The sequence below is a fragment of the Furipterus horrens genome, unplaced genomic scaffold (assembly GCF_987537825.1).
Source record: "Furipterus horrens unplaced genomic scaffold, mFurHor1.1.pri manual_scaffold_6, whole genome shotgun sequence".
Lineage (NCBI taxonomy): Eukaryota > Metazoa > Chordata > Mammalia > Chiroptera > Furipteridae > Furipterus > Furipterus horrens.
The window spans coordinates 168482284-168501396 of NW_028327176.1; the positions used below are offsets into that span (position 1 = coordinate 168482284).

A 19113-nucleotide genomic window follows, 5' to 3' on the forward strand; every position below is an offset into this window, starting at 1 on the left:
AATTACTATTATTCTGAATCATGTACAGAAATGTAATGCTTTAAGGAAAAAGGGTAAGACATGGTTTATATCTAAAGTGGTTATTTGAATAAAGTACCAAAATGTAATTCTTTGATAGTGATATATGAAAATAAAATAAAATAAAATGTTAGCAAACTACAGCTTGTGGGCCAAACCCAGCCATCCCTTTTTTTTTGTAAATAAAGTTTTGTTGAAATGCAGCCATGTTCATTGCGTAACATAGTGCTGATGGCTGTCTTCATGCTACAGTGGCAGAGGTGGGTAGTTGAGACAGGTGCTCTGGTAAAGCTGAAAGTATTGCTCCATATCCCTTTATAGCAAATGTGTGCTAACCCCTATTTTGGAAATATTTCCCTTATTTATTGTTACGGGAAGAAAACTCTCTGTGTCAGGAGAGTTTGGTCATTTAGGAAGATTTAGGAAAAGAAAATGTATATATGAATCAATTTGGAAAATGTCTAACTCTAAAAACAGTAATTAACAGTAACTGTGCTGCTATTATCAAGCTAAGTCTTTGTAGGTGTTACCTTATTCAGTCCTCTAATGGCTCTATAGGTTTTATTCCTATTTTACAGGTGAAAAAACTGAAGCTTAGTTGAGACAAGAAAATGGCAAAAGACTGCCCCTCGTTGCATGTGGTATTCAAGCCTATGAATCCATGTCTGTCTGGATCCAGAGCCTGGGGTCTAAATATTACATTAAAATAATGTACCAAGATGATACATACTGGCACCTCCTACACAAGGCAACCAAGAGAGAAGGAAATAATTCACTCACTGAACATGAACTCAAGAATACAACAATTCTTCAGTATGTTTTACCTGAAACCTTTTATTTTTATATCTTGTTTCTGAGGAACAAGAGCCATTCATTAATCCAACAAATATTTACTGAGTATTTATTTACTCAGGCTAGGGACCCCACAGCCATGGAAGACCACTCTTTCTTCCAGATGGAGAGATGTTTTATTCACATAAAGCTTTGTTTTTACCCTCAGAATAAGGAGGAGATGATGCCTGCCAAACTGATACATTTTGTAGTCAAGGATTTCTGGTTACAGTGAGAGGTACCTTTCTGAGGCTACTTTAGTAAGATTCATGTGCCAATGAGTCTTCAGCTTAACCAAGGTTGTCAGTTAGACATCCTCAGTAAGTGCTAGTAGAATAGGATAGACTTGCCTTTAAATAAAGTCAGACTGTCATTACTAAGGTTTGGAGAAAGTCTCTGGAGGCCATGAAAATTGGGGATTAGGGAATATCAATTATAGTTATCAACCGCGGAATGATGTTGCCTCCTAGGAAATAGTTGAAAATGTCTGTAGACATTGTCACAACCCCAGGGGAAAGTGCCACTGTTGTCTAGTGAGCGGAGGCAAGAACTGCCATTCAATATCCTACAATGTACAGGACAGCTCACAACAAAGAGTTATCCTACCTAAAATATCAACAGCTCAAAGGTTAAGAAATTCTGGCATAGAAGCTTTACTAGCTTTTGAGGGTAAGAGAGCACTGATCCAGTATAGATAGTCGAATTAAGTAGAAGGAGAAAACAGGTCCTATTGTGTCAAGAATAAGCTTATAAAACAGATAAATATAGCTCATATCTTGTATGTTTATAACTACTACTGACTATTGGTGGGCATAGAATGAATTTTTAGGTCCACCTAAATTTTTTAACAGCCTGAAATTTGCCATTAGAATTTATACTAGTTTGTTAGGGCTGCCTTAACAAAGCACTGCAAACTGGGTGGCTTAAACAACAGACATTCATTGTCTCTCTGTTCTAGACTCTAAAAGCCCAAGATCAGGGTGTCAGTGGGTTGGTTCTTTCTAAGGGTCACATGGGAGAATCTGTTTCATGTCTCTCTCCTGGCTCCTGGTGGTTTGCTGGCAACCCTTGGCTTCTGCAGCATCAGCCTGATCTCTGCTTTTACCTTCACATGGTGTTTTCCCTGTGCCTCTGTGCCTAATTTCCCCTTTATATGAAGACACCAATCATGCTGGATCAGAGTTCACGTTAATGACCTCCTTTTAACTCAATTACCTCTTGATGAGACTCTATCTCCAAATAAAGTCACATTCTCAGGCACTGGGTGCTAGGACTTCAACATTTATTGGGTGGTGGGGGGTATGGTACACAGTTCAACTTGTACAGGACCATGGGCCAATACTATTTTAGAAATGGCCTGTACAGTGGTTATGAATTTCCACAGTTTACTGAGCGTCCAATTTCTTTTTAAGAATCTAGAAAGGCAGGTGTTTCAAAGAGACTCAGTGGGAAAGATTTAAGTGAACTTTCATTGTAAAATGATAAAATTGATATAAAAAGGATTTAGCTTTCAGTTCATTCATGGCCTCGTTCTCTGCCACAATAAGTGATCTTTAAACTCCCTGTAAGCATTTAGCAATGTCTAGTACCTAAGCAATAAAGAGGATAAGTTTGCTTGCAGAAAAGCTGCATCTGTCTTGAAACTGAATATGAGCAACTTAATTTGTGCTTGAAGGGAGACCGTGTTGGGCTGACTTGCTTACGTTATTGCCTGTTCGTGTTTCTAAATGGTCCCCCCCGTCGTCAGTGGTCACCTTTGGCGGTCAGTGGGATGCTTAAACAAAAGAGCCCAATGTGCTCGCTGCAATTCTGCCACCCTCAAGTGACCAGCCAAAATTACCTGTGACCTTTCCCAGGAGTGTGAGCAGAAAATCCTTTTCAAAAGAGGGAGCGATAAAGAAATTTGGACTTCACTCTTTCATGGGTTTGCTCATAGGAATGTTTATTGGCGAGACACTAAGAATAAACCCAGTTATTGAAGAGGGAGCTGGGAAGTTGACAGGCATGGCTAAACCCAGCAGAGAAATTTGATGAGGAAATTAGATGCTGTGTAGATGGTGTGTAGTGATTAGTCTTCTGAAAGCCAGGATTATTATATAAGTAAGTGGGGGGAAGGGTAGCTTATTGTGTCCAACAGACTCCATTTATACAGGTATTCTTCCAGCTGATTTGAACCATAATGCTGCATTTGTTTATAAGTTTCTAACAAACCCTTTTCCTTTAATGAGATGAAACACCAAAGTAGCAGCTTTTTTTCCTTTAAAACTAGATCTCAGCAAAAGGAATTAGGGTTAATAGAAATGTGCAGTTAAAACCTCTTCCTGAGGTTTCCTTAATTAAGGCAAATAATATACACTTTATATATTCATGAGTATTTGGGTTTGAGCACACCTATAGCAATAAAGAATCCTAACCCTATAATCACATAACACAAGAAAAGAAAGTCACCAAAAACTCTCCATAAATGAGCTTTTAAAAATCTTATTCAGTGACTTCTATCATATTTGGTCAAAATAGTCCTACTTTGTAACCTCCAATCTTACATAATCCTTCATTCTTTGATTTTCTGACTTAGCTTTCAGTCAGTTAATCAAATGAAATAATATGTAATGAGCTTACCTAGCACAGTATCTGGCCCACAGTAAGTGCTCAGTAAAGTTGATTATCCTCTCCTCATTTTAATTCCCATCTTCGCCCTGGAGAGCACTTCCATAGTCCTGTGCTGAAAGCAAAGATGCAGTGTGTTGGCAAGAAACTGTAAAAACACGAAACTCAGCTGTCCGCACAGTGTGACTGCTGGTGCACCCTCCACCTCTTCACATGTACCCAGACAAGTTGCAGATTAAATGGCTTGTTTAAGCTGTAGTAAACAAATTTTATATGTAAATTTCTTTGACAGCCAGTATGACCCTTTTGTGGGAAAAATTCAACCTTATCAAGCTAAAAATTCATTTGACTTCAAGTGTGGTCCATGTTTCAGCTTGTATTGACCAATTTTTCTGTCTGATTTGCAAGGTGGAGGGGAAACACATTTTTTTTCTGCCTAATGTCAAGCATGAAACTAGCAAAACTACATCTTGGGGTAGCTCCTAAAACCTAAAACCGTTTCATCCTCGATTTTTTAAAACTCATGCACTTTATCTGGCCTATAGTCATTGCTTTAAATGAATTTTTTGCAGGTTGTTGTTTAATATTATATTTACCATGTCACTCAAAAAAGAAGAAATACAGATTAGTAATGAATTAATTTTCTGGTACTTAATTAACTAATAAGGACAATCAATCCTTGTCATAAACAAGACATGCAACAGAGACTTCTCCAAGTCTCTCTGTGTTGAAATTGAGTAGGATTGACTAAAACCTTCAATGGGTGAAAGATGTCATCAATTTCATAAGTAGATTTTCCTTCTCTTTCTTAAATACAACCCAATATTTTGTATGTACAGTGAGGAAGGGGACACACACACACAAAATCAGAAGGGATTGTTTAGTAATGCTGATGTGTTATATAAATTAAGTTAATGTATTTAATGTAAAGTGTACTTGATATATGCACTCTGCTTGAAATGAAGTAGCAGTCAAATTGTATATATTGCAAAGAACTTTTAAATTCTTCACATGTCTTTACTCACCTATTCCTTGCAACAATCTAATGGGCATCCTATTTAACAAATCAGGAAATTGAGGCCCAGAGCGCTTAAGTAATTTTTTCAAGATCACACAGCTAGTAAGTGGAGAGCTCAGATACAAACCCAGGCATTTTGATTTCAGTTCTCATGCCCTTAAACACCATATTACCTCTTAATGGAAAAGAGGTGGGGGGAGAGACAGAGAGAGAGAGAGAGATTCATGATGGATGAAAGTTCTCAGAAGAGCAATTTCAAACCAAGTATCTAAGCTTTCACTTTAAGAAACTAGAAATGAAAGAGTAAATATACCCAAGAATAAGAAAATAATTAAAAATAAAGATTAGAAATCAATGAACTTGGAAACAAAAAAAACAACAGAGAAAAATCAACAAATCAGATTTGACATGAAACTAGACAAAACAAAGTTTGGGTCTATTTATGCATTGTACTCAAATCATTTTATTTTTTGATTAATAAATTGGAAAACTCATTTAAGATCTCAATGTAATATTAGCTTATTACTAAACCATTAATCATATCTAGTCACTGTATTTATAAACTATGTAGAAGTTTATATTATAAGCTTGAGAGTGTTTCTTGTGTAGCCCATCAATTTTATATTTAAATAAAAATCATGTGCTTTGAATATATATAAACATCTTGTGCAGTCCCATTCTTCATTTTATGGTGGTTTCACATATTGCTGAATTAATTGTTTTAGGCATAAAAATCATCAGTTTTTTCTGAAGTGAACATCCTGCCTCATAAAAGGTGCAGAAGAAGAGCAGTGCCATTAAATTAGTCACGAACACTTGCTTTGTTTTTCTTGCAAACTCTGCCAAACCAAAAGTGTTTCAAGGGTTTATTTTACCTTTAAATGGAAGGACCAATTCCTTGGAGGGAAATTCTATTTTGCACATTACAGTTTAAAATTATGTTTATTTTATTTTATTTTTGCAGCAGAGATATTGTGACCAAACAGTTTTCTCTTTACAGTTACTATTTGCCAAGAGAGCCTTGAAAATATTGCTCATTTTTCTTTGTGAAGACTCTGTTATTCCAACTACGTTTTCTCTCTCAATTTTTTTTTGCCAGCTGTGCAAATTTTTATAAAACAGCTTCAATATGAATCTTTTATGACTGTTCTTCAGTTGTCTGAGTTATACTAAGCACGAAAGGCATAAGAGATATCCACTTTGGATACTGGCGCAGAGAGGGAGCAGTATGCAAGCCACACAAAAGAAACTCGATCCCCTAACAGCTAATTAAAAAAGCATTACTTTCCACCAGGGCTGACCTCCAGCCATATAAAGGATAAAGATGGCTGTCTGTCAATCATGTTTACCTAACAAATTCTGGCACGGGATCATGATGAATGGACAGATCTAAAAAGGGACGATATTGCTCAGAACTCCTTGGTACTCTTAATACCACCTTTAAAGAGGCAGAAGACCTCATCAGTAATTTGAAACCCCTGCCTCAGTGCTAGGGATACTGGAGGGCTGCATTTGCCCAGGACTGCAGATACTCCAGACAAGAAGGCAGGAAGGACATATTTTCACATCCGCAAGGATTTTGATGTAAGCGCATTTAAGATATCATAATGAGTTCATGTACTCTAATGTTTTTATTCAGACATTTTAAAACCTATTTCATTACCTGAGGGTAAACCAAAGACATAACAGTAGTCTGTTTTTGTTCGTCCTTGGAGTCATCCCAAAATCAACTGGCAGGAAGACATCCTTGAAGTCATTTAGTCCATCTGCCTGTTTCCAGGCAGGCCGGCAATATGCTTCTCTCCCTCAGTCACAAAAATACTAGAAGAAGCTGAGTCCATAAACTGTGCTGCTATGCTATTGTCATGACTATAGGTCTTCACAGCCAAGAAATTTCTCCTGAGTTTAATCTAAATTCTACCATTTAAAAATCAGCATTTTGTTAAAAAAAAAAAAAAAAAAAAAAAAAAAGGAAAACAAGTCTTTACTATCAGCTATAAAATATCTCCTCACAACATTCCACAATGGGGACTACTTGGTAAAGGTATGGTTTTGGTCATCTTTGCAGGCTTTCTGATGTATATTTTTAAACTCAGTCCTTATTACCTACGGCCTGTTCTTGTCTTTCTTGCCAAGTTTACTTTATCTGCTTTAATACTGATTTTGGACCACAACAAGGAAAATGTTGATTTTTTTGTTATTAATTAATAGTAACAATGAAAATAACAATATTACTACTGATAAAGCACAGTGCCTGGAGAAAAGAAAATATAAATTGACTGGCTATTTGAATGTTTTTTTCCTAAGTTTTTTGAGCTTCAGATGCTCCATCCTGAAATAGCTCAACAGCAAAGAATAATCTGACCACGTGTGTTGTTAGGACATCTTCACGATTACCTCTTTGAGTTCTAGGTATGATTTCTGGGTTTATTCTAATTAATTTGCTAACTCAGTCTGAGACTGTGTGGTTTATCATACGTATTTGTGTTATTAAAAAAATTTTTTTCCTTGAATCAGATGAAAATGTGGAAGTATCTTACTTTGAATTTATTACAATTAAATGTTATTTATTGTATTAAAATAAATCTATAATTTTTTGACCATGTTTCTTCTGTAATACGTGCATATTTGTTCTCCACATTTCCTTGGTTGCACATATATATTTTGTAATACAGTTATCATTTTTTTCTAATTATTTAATGTAAGTTATTCTAGTCTTTTCAAAGGTAGGAGGTAGCAGAGAGTTGTTGACTCTGGGTCAATAATTCCTTGGGGAAAGTTATCGTACCCCTCGGTGCCTCAGTTTATCTCAAGTAAAGCCAGGCATAATAATAGCACTTTCTCATATGATTGTTATGAAGATTACAAGGATTAGTGCTTAGACAATTTCTAATACATCACAAGCTCTGTATATGTAGCTTTTAATCAAGAGCTAACCATCCATTTAATGTTCTAACAATATCATTCAAAAGTCCAAGCAATCAATAAAAGTATATAGAATTCTTTGAAGATAATCTTAGTTGCATTTGCCCCTTCTGGCTGATATTTTACATTAAGCGGTTTTCCTTGGTCAAGCATGCTTTCAGGTGTTTGATTCTTCATCATTTATAAAACTATATTATCTCAAGTATGTCAATGCATTTATAGGACATGCCTAGATAATTGCTTTGCAGAGTCAACTTGTACTTATTTCATTCTTCCAATATGTTAGATTTGAGTTCTATGAAAAACATTATCAAGGTTAATTTGGTTTATTGGTCTCACTCATCACATTAAAATTTTACTTAATTGAATGATTTTGATCCTCATAAATAGATTTTGGGTGGTGAGTTTTAATGTATTTCCAGCCTTTTAACTATAATTTTAATGGTCATGATCTGTTTCATGTCCATTCTCCTTCAGCTGGAGATATATCAGTGCCAATCTTTCATCTTTTTTTTTTCAGTTGTTATTAAGATATTAAGTTGTAATTATCTAATTATTCTAGTTGGTGAGATTATACCTTTTAAAGTTTTGCATGTCCACAATCCATTATTTTAGTGTGCAAGAAAATGAAATGAAGAAATGAAGGACTTCTACTTAGTGATATAAATTCAATGTTATCTTGGGACTGTGTGTGTTTGACATTTTCTTGCCGTTCCTAAGAAAGGAAAGAGACTTCAGATAATTTATGACATATTAATGATGCCTAGTTGAAATACATCTGTAACTTGTAATGTTTAATAGTGGTGGGAAAATTTAATTTGCCCTCTCTTTTACCTATGTTATAAACAAGGGAAATATTTGAGTTTAGAGAAAGTGAAACACTAAGCAGGGAATATTATGTGGCTCCTTCTTTTTATTTGCTTTCCATGAGCTTTATCCTAAGATTCTTCTAAATGTCTGTCTTTATAATGGTTTTTGGCACTATAATTTTTGGGTGACCTAATAAAGAATGCAACACAAGGAATAAGTATAAAAGCTTTGGGCCCTGTGGACAAATATCTGCAATCAATCATAAAATTTACAACAGATACTAAAAGGGGAAGTGATTTTACAGAGAAAGGCTCTAGAATGGCATAATGTCATCATAGGAAAAGATTCTAAATGACTTTTAATTCCAGTTGTACTCTAGAGATGCAGCTGATATTTCATAAATCATCTACATTAACATATTATGTTAAAGGGTTATAAAAATTGAGGCATCAATGCATGTAATTTAAAGTGCTTGGCTTCAAAATGAAGTCATTCTCTTAAGACTGAAAAGAAACATTGCTGTCTCCTTCACAAAACTTTGTGATACAAATGTTTAATCTCAGAATTACCATAGCAGAAGAAATTGTGAAGTGTTCTATTAGTAAATTGTACACTTAAAAATCCAATGAATTGCTTCCCATACCACATCACTCCTGCATGATATGATCATCCTACATCATTCTGAAGGGACTGGAGAAAGAGCCAACCAAGTGTCCAGGTTGAACTTTGAAGGTGGGATATACAGTATGGTGAAAAGTGAGCTGGATATCAGACAACCCATTAATTGGCCATATTGTCATCTGCAATGTTTTATATAGAAAATGTTCAGTGAATATTTCAGTTGAGGCATCAAAACAATCAATGTCAGAATTCAAAGAGAGCTGTAAGATCATAAAGCAGCATTTTCCTCTTTAGTTCTTTGGAAAATTATAAACATATACAGAAGTAGACAGAATTGCATAATGAACCCCTAGTATTGAACACTTGGCTTCAACATATGGCCAGTCTTGTCCTTGTCTTATCTCTTTCATTTGTTCCTCCATTAGTGCATTATTTTAAAATGAATTCCTGATATATCACTTCATCTATAAACATCTTAGTATGTATCATCAACAGATAAGGATTCTGTGATATTTAACATAGCCACAATACTACTCTCCCTCTGAAAAATCTGTATTTTCTTATTATCATCAAATATCCAGCCAGTGTTTACATTTGCCTGATTGCCTTATAACTTTTTTTATTTATATAACATGTTTGAATTAAAATCCACACAAGGTCCATAAATCATATTTGGTTGATGAGTCTCTTCAATCTCTTGATTTATAGGATTTTTTTCGTTGTCCTTATTTTCCCCATGTAAGTATTTGTTGAAAAAACCCAGATATTTGTTCTCTCATAGTTTTCCTCATTCTGGATTTCATTGATTGCATTCCTGTTTAATACACTCCTTTGTTCTCCTCATAAACTGACAATAAGTTTTAAAGGTTTGAATAACACCACATTTTGAAAGAAGATGGCCAAAAAACTAATTCTCTTTACTTTTCACTGTCAAAGACTGTAGAAAGTAAGAGTTAGCAACGGGAGCAGATGTTTGAAAAAGGAGTTGTTTCGCTATGAGTCCCTTTTCATCTTAAATCAAGAGAAATGAGCTTTAATGAGACCACTCTGAGAGCTTGATGTAAGACCCTTGCATTTAGTCTGTGTTTGGATCCTGCCTAAGAAATCAAAAAGGTCAGAAAAGGATGGACTATTTATTTTGATGTGGGGCCAAGGAGAACTGGTTGTATTGAGATCTGTGTCCCTGAAGTTTGTCAGACTAGGGGATATATGAGGCCAACTTGTGGACCTTAAGTGTGAAAGAGTGGCATGGGATTAGTGTCAATTCTAACAAGAATGCTGCCAGAGAGAAGGCAGTAGATACAGAGAGGAAGAACAAGGAATAAAGAGACTGGCCATAATACAGATAGATTTCCCTTGGATAACAGAAGTTGAAGGAGAGATCTGAAAACATTGATGTGCTGTGGTTTTTTAGAGATAGTTCTCCCAAGGACTGATGAAAGCCTCTGGCAGTGGGAGTCAGATCTGGCTTCCTGTCTCTTTCACTGTTCAGTTGAAAGGAGCACCTTGATTGGAGAGGCAGAGTTGATGCCTTGTGATTAAAGCACATGGTAAGAAAGTAAAAAGTTACAAGAAATGGGCTCAATTATTGCCTAACTGATTTCAATACAATCCAAAGTCATGATATCTGAACTTAATGTTTATCCTTTGGTTTACTTGACCCTAATTCTAGAATATAAATTTTACTAGGGATAAGAACTCATGCTTATATCCAGTAGCTATTATAAGAGTGCCTGGAGCGAATAGTTGCTCAAGAAATATTTGTTAACTAACTTATTACTACTTTTGCATATCTGTTTTTCTTTTCTTATTGTTGTTCTATTACAACTGTCCCCCATTTTTCCCCATTGCTCACCCCTGCCCCTTTCCCACTGTCAATCCCACCCTGTTGTCCACGTCCATGGGTCATTTACACTAGTTCCTTGACTAGATCTTTCCTTTTCTTTCCCCCCTTTTCCTCCACCCCCTCCCCTCTGGTCACTGTCATTCTGTTCCTTGTTTCCAAACAAACAAGCAAAATACTTTAGTACATATTTATGTCTGATTTAAATCTTAAATATTGGAAGCACTTCACCAGTGCTTTGCAATATTTATTTAAATGACTACCAGATCTGTGTTTTTTCAATCTTTGGTAGGAAAGATTATCCATGTTTCTTAAGTCATTTTTTTTTCTTTTATTTGATCTTTTCTACTCTAAGACATAGATCTTATAATTTCAGAAATCAAAAGAAAAAAATCAAAAGAATTGAAAAAAAATAAAACATCTCAGAGAGATAAGTGTCTTATTCAAAGGTGTAGAAAATTCAGTAGAATATACATTTTCCATTAAATGAGCTATTTGTTGCTTCTTCCATTTGTATTAAATTTGCTCTGTTAATTAGATTGTAAGCTTGTTGTTGATGCACTGATTTATACTTCTATCTAAATTTCCACTGCATGTAGCCTCATGTTGGGTACATACGTCATTTTCAAAAACACATTCTTTTTGAGTTGTTGAAATATCAGAATGACATAAAAACAATATCAAGCAAAATACATTTAAAAATGTGCTATTACTTGAGTCCCTCTTTCCAAAATTTAAGTAGTATAATAATAATTATTATTTTAATGGAAATAATATTTTATATTCAGAACTGTCTTTATGTGAGTATGTAAAGAGAAGTTATTTGAGGAAACATTTGCCTACAGTTTTGTTTGCTCTTTGAACCATGGTTTGCTCATTTGAAAAAACAAGGGAAACTCAAGAACAACTAATTTTGAAAAATATTAAAAAGTCTAAATAATTCTCTTCACAAAGGACAAATTTAATATAATGGAAAAAGCATCAGTCCCAGAATTGTTTTGTAGACCTAGTCAATCATGAAGTATAGTAGTAGTAGGCAGCCGTCCATCTCGAGAGACGATGGTGTAGCTTCTTAAGAGTCTATCTGCACCGCCGAGAATGGCTGTGCAGTCCGACTCGGGAGTGACACGGTATCTGTCTCCTCCCGTGTTAAATCGACATCTTGCGATGACGCTGGAGTGTCCTCTCCAGTGGAGCTGAAGCTACAGAGCCTGAGCAGGGTGATATGGAGGGTCTGCTGTTGCCCATGCAGCAGACCCCCCCTCTCTTCGCAGCTGAAGGATCCAAGGGAAAGACGGAGTCAATACAGCTTGGCTTCAGGTGCGCCGCAGGAGTTGCCGGTGTTGACTACAACGTCAAACCGCCTTAGGGACTCCGGCTCCGGATTTTCTGTCGGGGTTTACTCCCTTAGCCTTTCCCCTGAAGAGGTATGCCGCAAGGCAGCGGAGGTTTTTTGGAATCAGAGTTTTCCTTCTCTGACAATCATGAAGTAGGTGTGTGATATTAGTCTTAATACAATTTTATGTGCTTTTATTTCCTCATTTTTACTATTTGTTTGCAGAGTTCAATGTGTAAAGTAAGATAATAAAAGTAAAAGCACTTTTGAAGTGCTACAAGTATATGGATACAGATGGTTCTGTTGACAATGTGGACTTCTCTGTGCTTAACAGCAGAAAAGAAAATGTCGTGCTTTGACAACTATTCACTATCTAGGATCATAAATATTAGGAAAGGGGGCATTAAAGGTCCTTCTCTACACTCAAGGGTCTTCTATACAGATTTCCTAAAATTAAAATTTATCCCACTGGTGGTACCTGCAGTGACTTTAAGTGGTACACATGTGAACGTTTTTAAGGTATGGGCTTAGTTTAAAGTATTTTAGGAAAGAGTAAAATAAGACTGACACCCCAAAGCAAAGCTCATAGACCATCAGGGACCTCTTATAACCATTGACCTCCTGTAAGTTTTTCCAATAGAAGTGAGTTTCTCCTCTGAGAATATTACTTAAAACACAATCTTACTAACTTATGATCACCCCATTAGTGGGGTGAACTTCTACTGCATTCCAGAATCCCAATGACAGTCTGGTTGGGATGGAAAATTAGCTGAGGTTAAAAAGGGATAATGGAGGAAGGGAGCTGAGAAATTGCCTTGCCTGAAAGGACTGGATCTTCAAAGTGAGAAGCAAACACTTAAACGTACAGAGTATGAAAAAATATTAATGAACTTAGCTAACTTAATGCATTGGGCCCATCAAAGAAATGGGCAACATACATATGATGTCAGTCTAGCAAACCTAGGAGTGAACAACCCATTTATAGTGCACCCTTACACACTTGATCTGATTTGTCCTCTTGGCTTAATCCACTCCAGCCTTACTGTTTCTTTGGTGTTCCCTGAACATGCCGAGCATGCTCCCAACTCAGGGCCTTTGCACTGGCTGTTCTCAGGATCACTATTAGCCTAAAGATTGCCTTTGCATGGATAGGAAAAGGTGCCCCCTTCTCTAGGCACACTCCTGCATGGCTGCCCCGAGCACCTTTGCTTTACCTGGTACACTCTTCTCAGATCTATGCAATGCTGTTCTTGCTGCTTCGTCAGGTCTTTGTATCTACTATCATTTGAGTGATGATTTCCCTTATTTTTAACTTGTACTTTTTTCTAGTGTTCAGCACACATTCCTTCTATTCTTGGCTTTATTTTTCCCCATAGCATATATCACCTTCTCATATGTTATGTATTTTTACTTATTTATTGTATTGGTCTTTTCACACTAAAATGTAATCCTTCCATGAGGGCAGATGTGTGTGTGTGTGTGTGTGTGTGTGGGTATGTGTGCGCATGGTCTGTTTCGATCATTGCTATATTCCCAGAAAAGTGCCTGAAACATGGTAAGTGCTCAAATATTTTTTAAATTGTCATTTAAATATTCTTTATCTGTATGCTTTTGTTTAAAGATCATTTCTCTTCCTCTCAGCTTTCTGTTATCTTAAAATTGAGGTTAATCCATAACTGCAGTTTGTATATGGAGTCTACTCTTTCTAGAAACTTTCTCTAGGCTTTATTTTTTATTTGCTTCTGCTTCTTATAGCCCGAATCCCTTCATATCTCATAGCTCTAATTACTGAAACAGGACATTCTAAATTAATTTTTACTGCAGCACTTTTAAATTTAAAAATTTCTTTCATACCATGCCACTGGCAGCTTATAACTTCCTTTGGATTTCGCACTTAGACCCCTCAGCTATGGCTCAGGATTCAGATGATGATTACCCAGGGATCTGTCTTCTCTCTCTTGAGTGAGGCAGACACCTAATATATCCAGGTGTTGAAATTATTCATTTAGTTTTGTTAAATGGAAATGTGATTTTAGTTGCATAGCAAAAGTTTTCAAAATGTGTTTATCTGCATTATTCTTTCTCAACCCACTTCTAGTTAATTCTCTTTCTTTGTAAATTGTCCTCTATCTCATGTAATGGTTAGCCACCTTGGCTAGAGACCCCAGTCCTATAAATGACCACCATCCCTCATCAATTCTATTTCTAAAAGATCTCTATGCTTCCTTAGTTAGATTTCTCTAGACCTAACTTCTCACTTTAATAATATAATATACCCTATACCAGAATATTTTTAAAAAATATTAATGCAACCAGGTTATTCTTCTCTCAAAAGCTCTTCATGAGCCTAGCTAGTTCAGAAAGACAAGAAAAAGAAATGAAAAGTTAAAATATTTGAAAGAAGGGAAAAGTAGATTACATGATTTTGCAAAAAGAATCTAGAAGTATCTGCAAATAATCTAATAAATTGAATAAATTTAACAAAGTTACTAGATACAAGGTAAATATCTAAAAATTGTTTTAATCTACTAGCAACAGACAATGGGAAAAATTACAAAATAAAACAATAAACCTCTACACTAAAATTTATAAGACATTAGTGGATGTTAAACAAATGCTTATTAAATTAACACCAAATAGTTCTGTATAGAAAATATTTTCCAGTCACTTAAGGAGATGTTATATATACTTCAACCAAAGTAGAAACAAAAAAAGTGTTGTCATTTTACTTAGAAATATAATGTGCTTTGCTCATTCTCAGCAAAGTAGATTCTTATACTCTTAGCAGGATTGCAAATAATTTAAAATATATCTTAGTGACAGTTCACATGCTAATTGTTTAAACATTTGTCTTCATGACTATTAAATGCATAGAGAAATAGAACTAAGGGCTGGGAACATTGCTATATGAGTACATGTGTTGTGAAAAAAACAAGTATCAAATTCAAAGTTATTTATATTTCTGGTAGCATGCTTGCTTTTTCAATAACTGTGATTTGAATACCTGAATGACTGCAGGTCTGTCACATAATTTTGTAAAATGATAAAGTTGTTAAGTTTAAATACAATTTTTAAAAGATCTGTGAAGCAACTTCTATTTGTTTGCACTTTCCTTGAATGGGGCCTTGTCAAGCACTTGGTTAAGTTCAGCATTGCTGAAAGTTTGCCCTTAATTGTGACTGCCCTCTACAAATGTGGGAGAGAAGCAAGTCTCAACACATGATTCTCAGGGTTCATTTGGGGTTTTGATGGCAGCGTGCAAAACATAGATATTTCTTGTTGTTTGTTGAACATCTTAATTGATATTAATGAATATTAAGTCATTGGTACATATATTTATTTTGAAGAAACTAGGTTAAAATGACTAATTTCCAATTGCAGAGTCATGAACACAAATTATGTATGATTCATGGAAGTAGGCATGACTTCATATCCAGGACATGGTAACGCTTTATTTGTGTGCATTTAAGAAAGACAGGGGCAGAAGTTCATTTGCTGCACCTGTTATAAAAAGTTGTGAAAGCAAGTAATAGTCTGGAATGGTCTGCACATCATGCCCAGTGGCACTTCAAGAATGAATGCATATGCCAGCCAGATGCTGGCAACCCTGTTTCTTCAGTCTTACCATGACTCACATGCAGTTAGTACAGAGCATGAAGACACTAAGGGAAAGGACTCAAAACTTCCACGGGGATCAGAGTTACAAAAGGAAGCTGTCAAGGTGGAGGTTTTATAATAAATAATACCTTTGTGTTTGTTGATTGAAGAATATTTACAAAAGGCATCCATTATTCTCATTAGTTACGCTCCTGAATTTGACTCAGGAGTTATCTGCGTGCCACACATATTGTTTAAAAAGCATTGGCATTTTCTGAGAAATTCAACGCCTACAGTTTTAAACAGATCCTCAGTCCCTAGTGTTTTGGAACTTTCATCTGCTCTTCCAGATAAGAAAGGAAACATAGGGCAGACTAGCACTGATTGCCCAGTGAGATCCACTTGGTCAGTGCACACTTATGGAAGCATAGAGGTTACAGGTTATATGCCATTCCCAGGATGCAGTAGATATTGGCTTCTAACTCAAATCTACACACTTCTTTGATATGGTTTTTAAAGAACCTAAATAAAGATCTTATTTCCCTATAGATCATGTTTAGAAAATACAGAAGATTTCAGTAGTTTCATTGTATTCAGTTTAGATAAGTAGCCAAAAAATTCAGAAGCCAAATCCAAAATTATTCTTAGTTTTACTTGCTAAAAGAACAGATTAAATATCGCATAAGAACAGGCTTTCTTGAAAGATTTCTGGTTCAGGGCTTCCTGACTTTTTGGCATGAAGCAAAGACACCACAATACGACAAGTCTTGGTTGACTCAGATTGGCATATGAGCTGTACCTAGAAGTCTAAACTAGAAATATTATTTGTGTCTTGTATCTGAATAACTCGTAAGGATTTATTTTTGTCTATCTCTATAGAAACATCAGATTTAAATGACATTTTTCTTCCCAATAATTTTAGTTTAATAGTAACAACAAATACTTAATGGCTTAAATATAATTTTACTTGAAGTTTGTCAAAATGCCATTTTACAAGAAACAATTCTTTGTCCTTAAGTAGAATACATACCCTTTAACCGCTTGATCATTACATTTCTTTTCATGCTTCTGTGTGGTATAATTTTTGCACTTTAAATAGTACACTATTAAGACATGTGGGGGATATTTTTGGCTCTATCATACCTATGAGTGTTTGGTTTTTAAACATATTATGGTTTCTTGAAAGGTCTGGTATTGCAAAAACAAATTTAGAATAAAATTACTCTCTTAACCATATCCCTGAAACGGTTTGATTTCTAGCTGTGGATAAATCCTAGTTCCTTTAGAGGTTACCTCTCCCCCTTAGAGCAGCTATCCCCAGTAATTAGACTTCCAGTACTCTCGTGCTGACAGTTCCTGCACTGATTTACAGGGTTTGGAATTAAGAATTTTTTTCTTAAAGAATGATTCTAAGTGGTTCCTAAGGCCTCCAAGTGCTACAAAAATTGTGTATTTTAAAGTTGATGTTTGTAAATTTTAATTCCTACTGGGTATTTATGTTTCTTTTTTATATTTTAAATCAATTATATTCTAATTACTTGCCTTAAAATTTTCTTCTAAATGAAATAAACCAGCCTGAAAAGGCTATATATCACATGATTTCAACTATATGACATTCTGACAAAGGAAATACTTTAGAGACAGTAGAATTGATCACTGGCTGACAAAAGTTTAAGGGTAGGGAATGGGATGAATAGGTGATACAAAGGGAATTTTTAGGGCAGTAAAACTATTGTGTACGAGACTGTAATGGTAGATATGTGACATTATGCATTTGACAAAACCCATTACACTTCACAGCACAAAGTGTGAACCTTAATGTATACAAATTTAAAACAATATTTAGGAAGTTGGTGGATCTCAGGAGGGAATGCAGACTGCATCAAGGGAATATGTCTATATTACAAATGCGTGAAACAGCCTCACAGAAGGGCATGGGGGCAAACGATGTTGAAATAAATAATTTCGGAAATGAGTAGAGTATGTAAGACTGGAGATAAAAGGAACTGTACATAAGCACTGTACTCCAGTCACTCTATTCAAAGTTGCTTCCCAGGGGAGCACAGGTAAACAATTCTGATACCAATACATATACTGGAATTGAAAACTTAAGTAAATGTGTGGCAGATGGTCAAATTCGAATTTCTCCCTGTTGGAGTGGAATCTACAGATACACCGGGGAAGGAGGCTGGTGTGATCCATGTGGTTATAGCTTAAAATTTGACACAATCAGTATGAACTCATATCTAGCTTTATATAGATACAGGTGGCAATGCCTAGAAATAGTTCTAGATATTTGTGTTTTACAGGGGTTAGCACATATACACACATTTCTTTGCTTTGTTAGCTAAGAGGGCTTAGAAGCAACATCACAGTTTCAAACAGCATCATAATACCCAGGTGTTGGTTTCTAACATCACTCTCTAATGAAAGGAGCTAGGGATCCTTGGGAAAATGGCTGACTGTAGGACTGGGGAAGAAAACAGACCAGGTAAGCCTGGAGCATCTCGTAGGGCCTAACAGTAAGGAACTACTCAAAAACAAAACAAGATGAAACACACTGAGGGAGGCATGTCAAAGAAGTACAGGAACCAAATGTAAGAGCTTCCAGTGGCAAAAGTGGAACAATTTGAGTAATAAAAAAATATTAAGTGGTACCGGTTATAACTCAAGGTAGGCAAATAGATATCCACGAGTCTATACCTATATAAATAATCAGCTAAATTAATAAATGTGGGAGAAGAAAAAATCTTCTGTGTAGGAAAATCCCAAATAGTTTATGTAGCTACTTTACCCTTGAGGAGGGAAGCACAAGCTTCAGGCTTCAAGTGCGGTCTGTGCATAGTGACTGCCTTCCAGAGACTACAGTGTGAATGAGAGGATGGCTGGGGAGAATAACTTTATAGGGGAGAAACCTGACAAATGCTGCATCAGCCAGGTGATGAAAAGTCAAAATCAACAAGTTAAAAATATCTTTGATAATGTCTACTTTTGACATGATGAGATGAAAATTACACTTAACCTTTGTGATCTTCCTGCCCCAAATCCAAAACCCCAATCTTATCAGGAGAAAATATCAAATTCCAATAGAAAAGCATCCTACAAACACCTAGCCAGTACTCCCTCAAGACTGTCAAGGTCGTCAAGAACAAAGTGAGTCGGAGAAACTGTCACAGCCAAGGAGACATGGTAATTTAAGGTAATATGACATTCTGGATAGGACCTAAGTGGGACCTTGAAATAGAAAAAGGACATAAAACTAAAAGAATCTGAATAAACTGCATACTTTATTTAAAATAACATATCAATATTAGTTTATTAATGGGAGCAAATATGCCATACTAGTGAGTGTAAGGAGTAACTGGGTATACTGTCATGGGAACTGTGTGCCATCTTACAATTTTTCTGTAAATCTAAAAGAATTCTAAAAAAAAAATAAAGTGTATTTAAAGGAAATTACACAAATACACATGACTGTATTAAAAACACATTAAAGCAATGAAAAAT

At 35.6% G+C, this 19113-nt stretch overlaps 1 protein-coding gene across 1 annotated transcript in view; it reads right to left on the bottom strand.

Annotated features, from left to right (window-relative positions):
- Window positions 1-19113, bottom strand: part of LOC150007800 (uncharacterized) — a 223989-nt gene that overhangs the window by 36854 nt on the left and 168022 nt on the right. The window contains exon 3 of the mRNA XM_090280661.1: window positions 3469-3571. Coding sequence (XP_090136787.1) covers window positions 3512-3571 — 60 coding nt within the window. The 3' untranslated portion in view covers window positions 3469-3511. The remainder of the gene's footprint in view (window positions 1-3468; window positions 3572-19113) is intronic.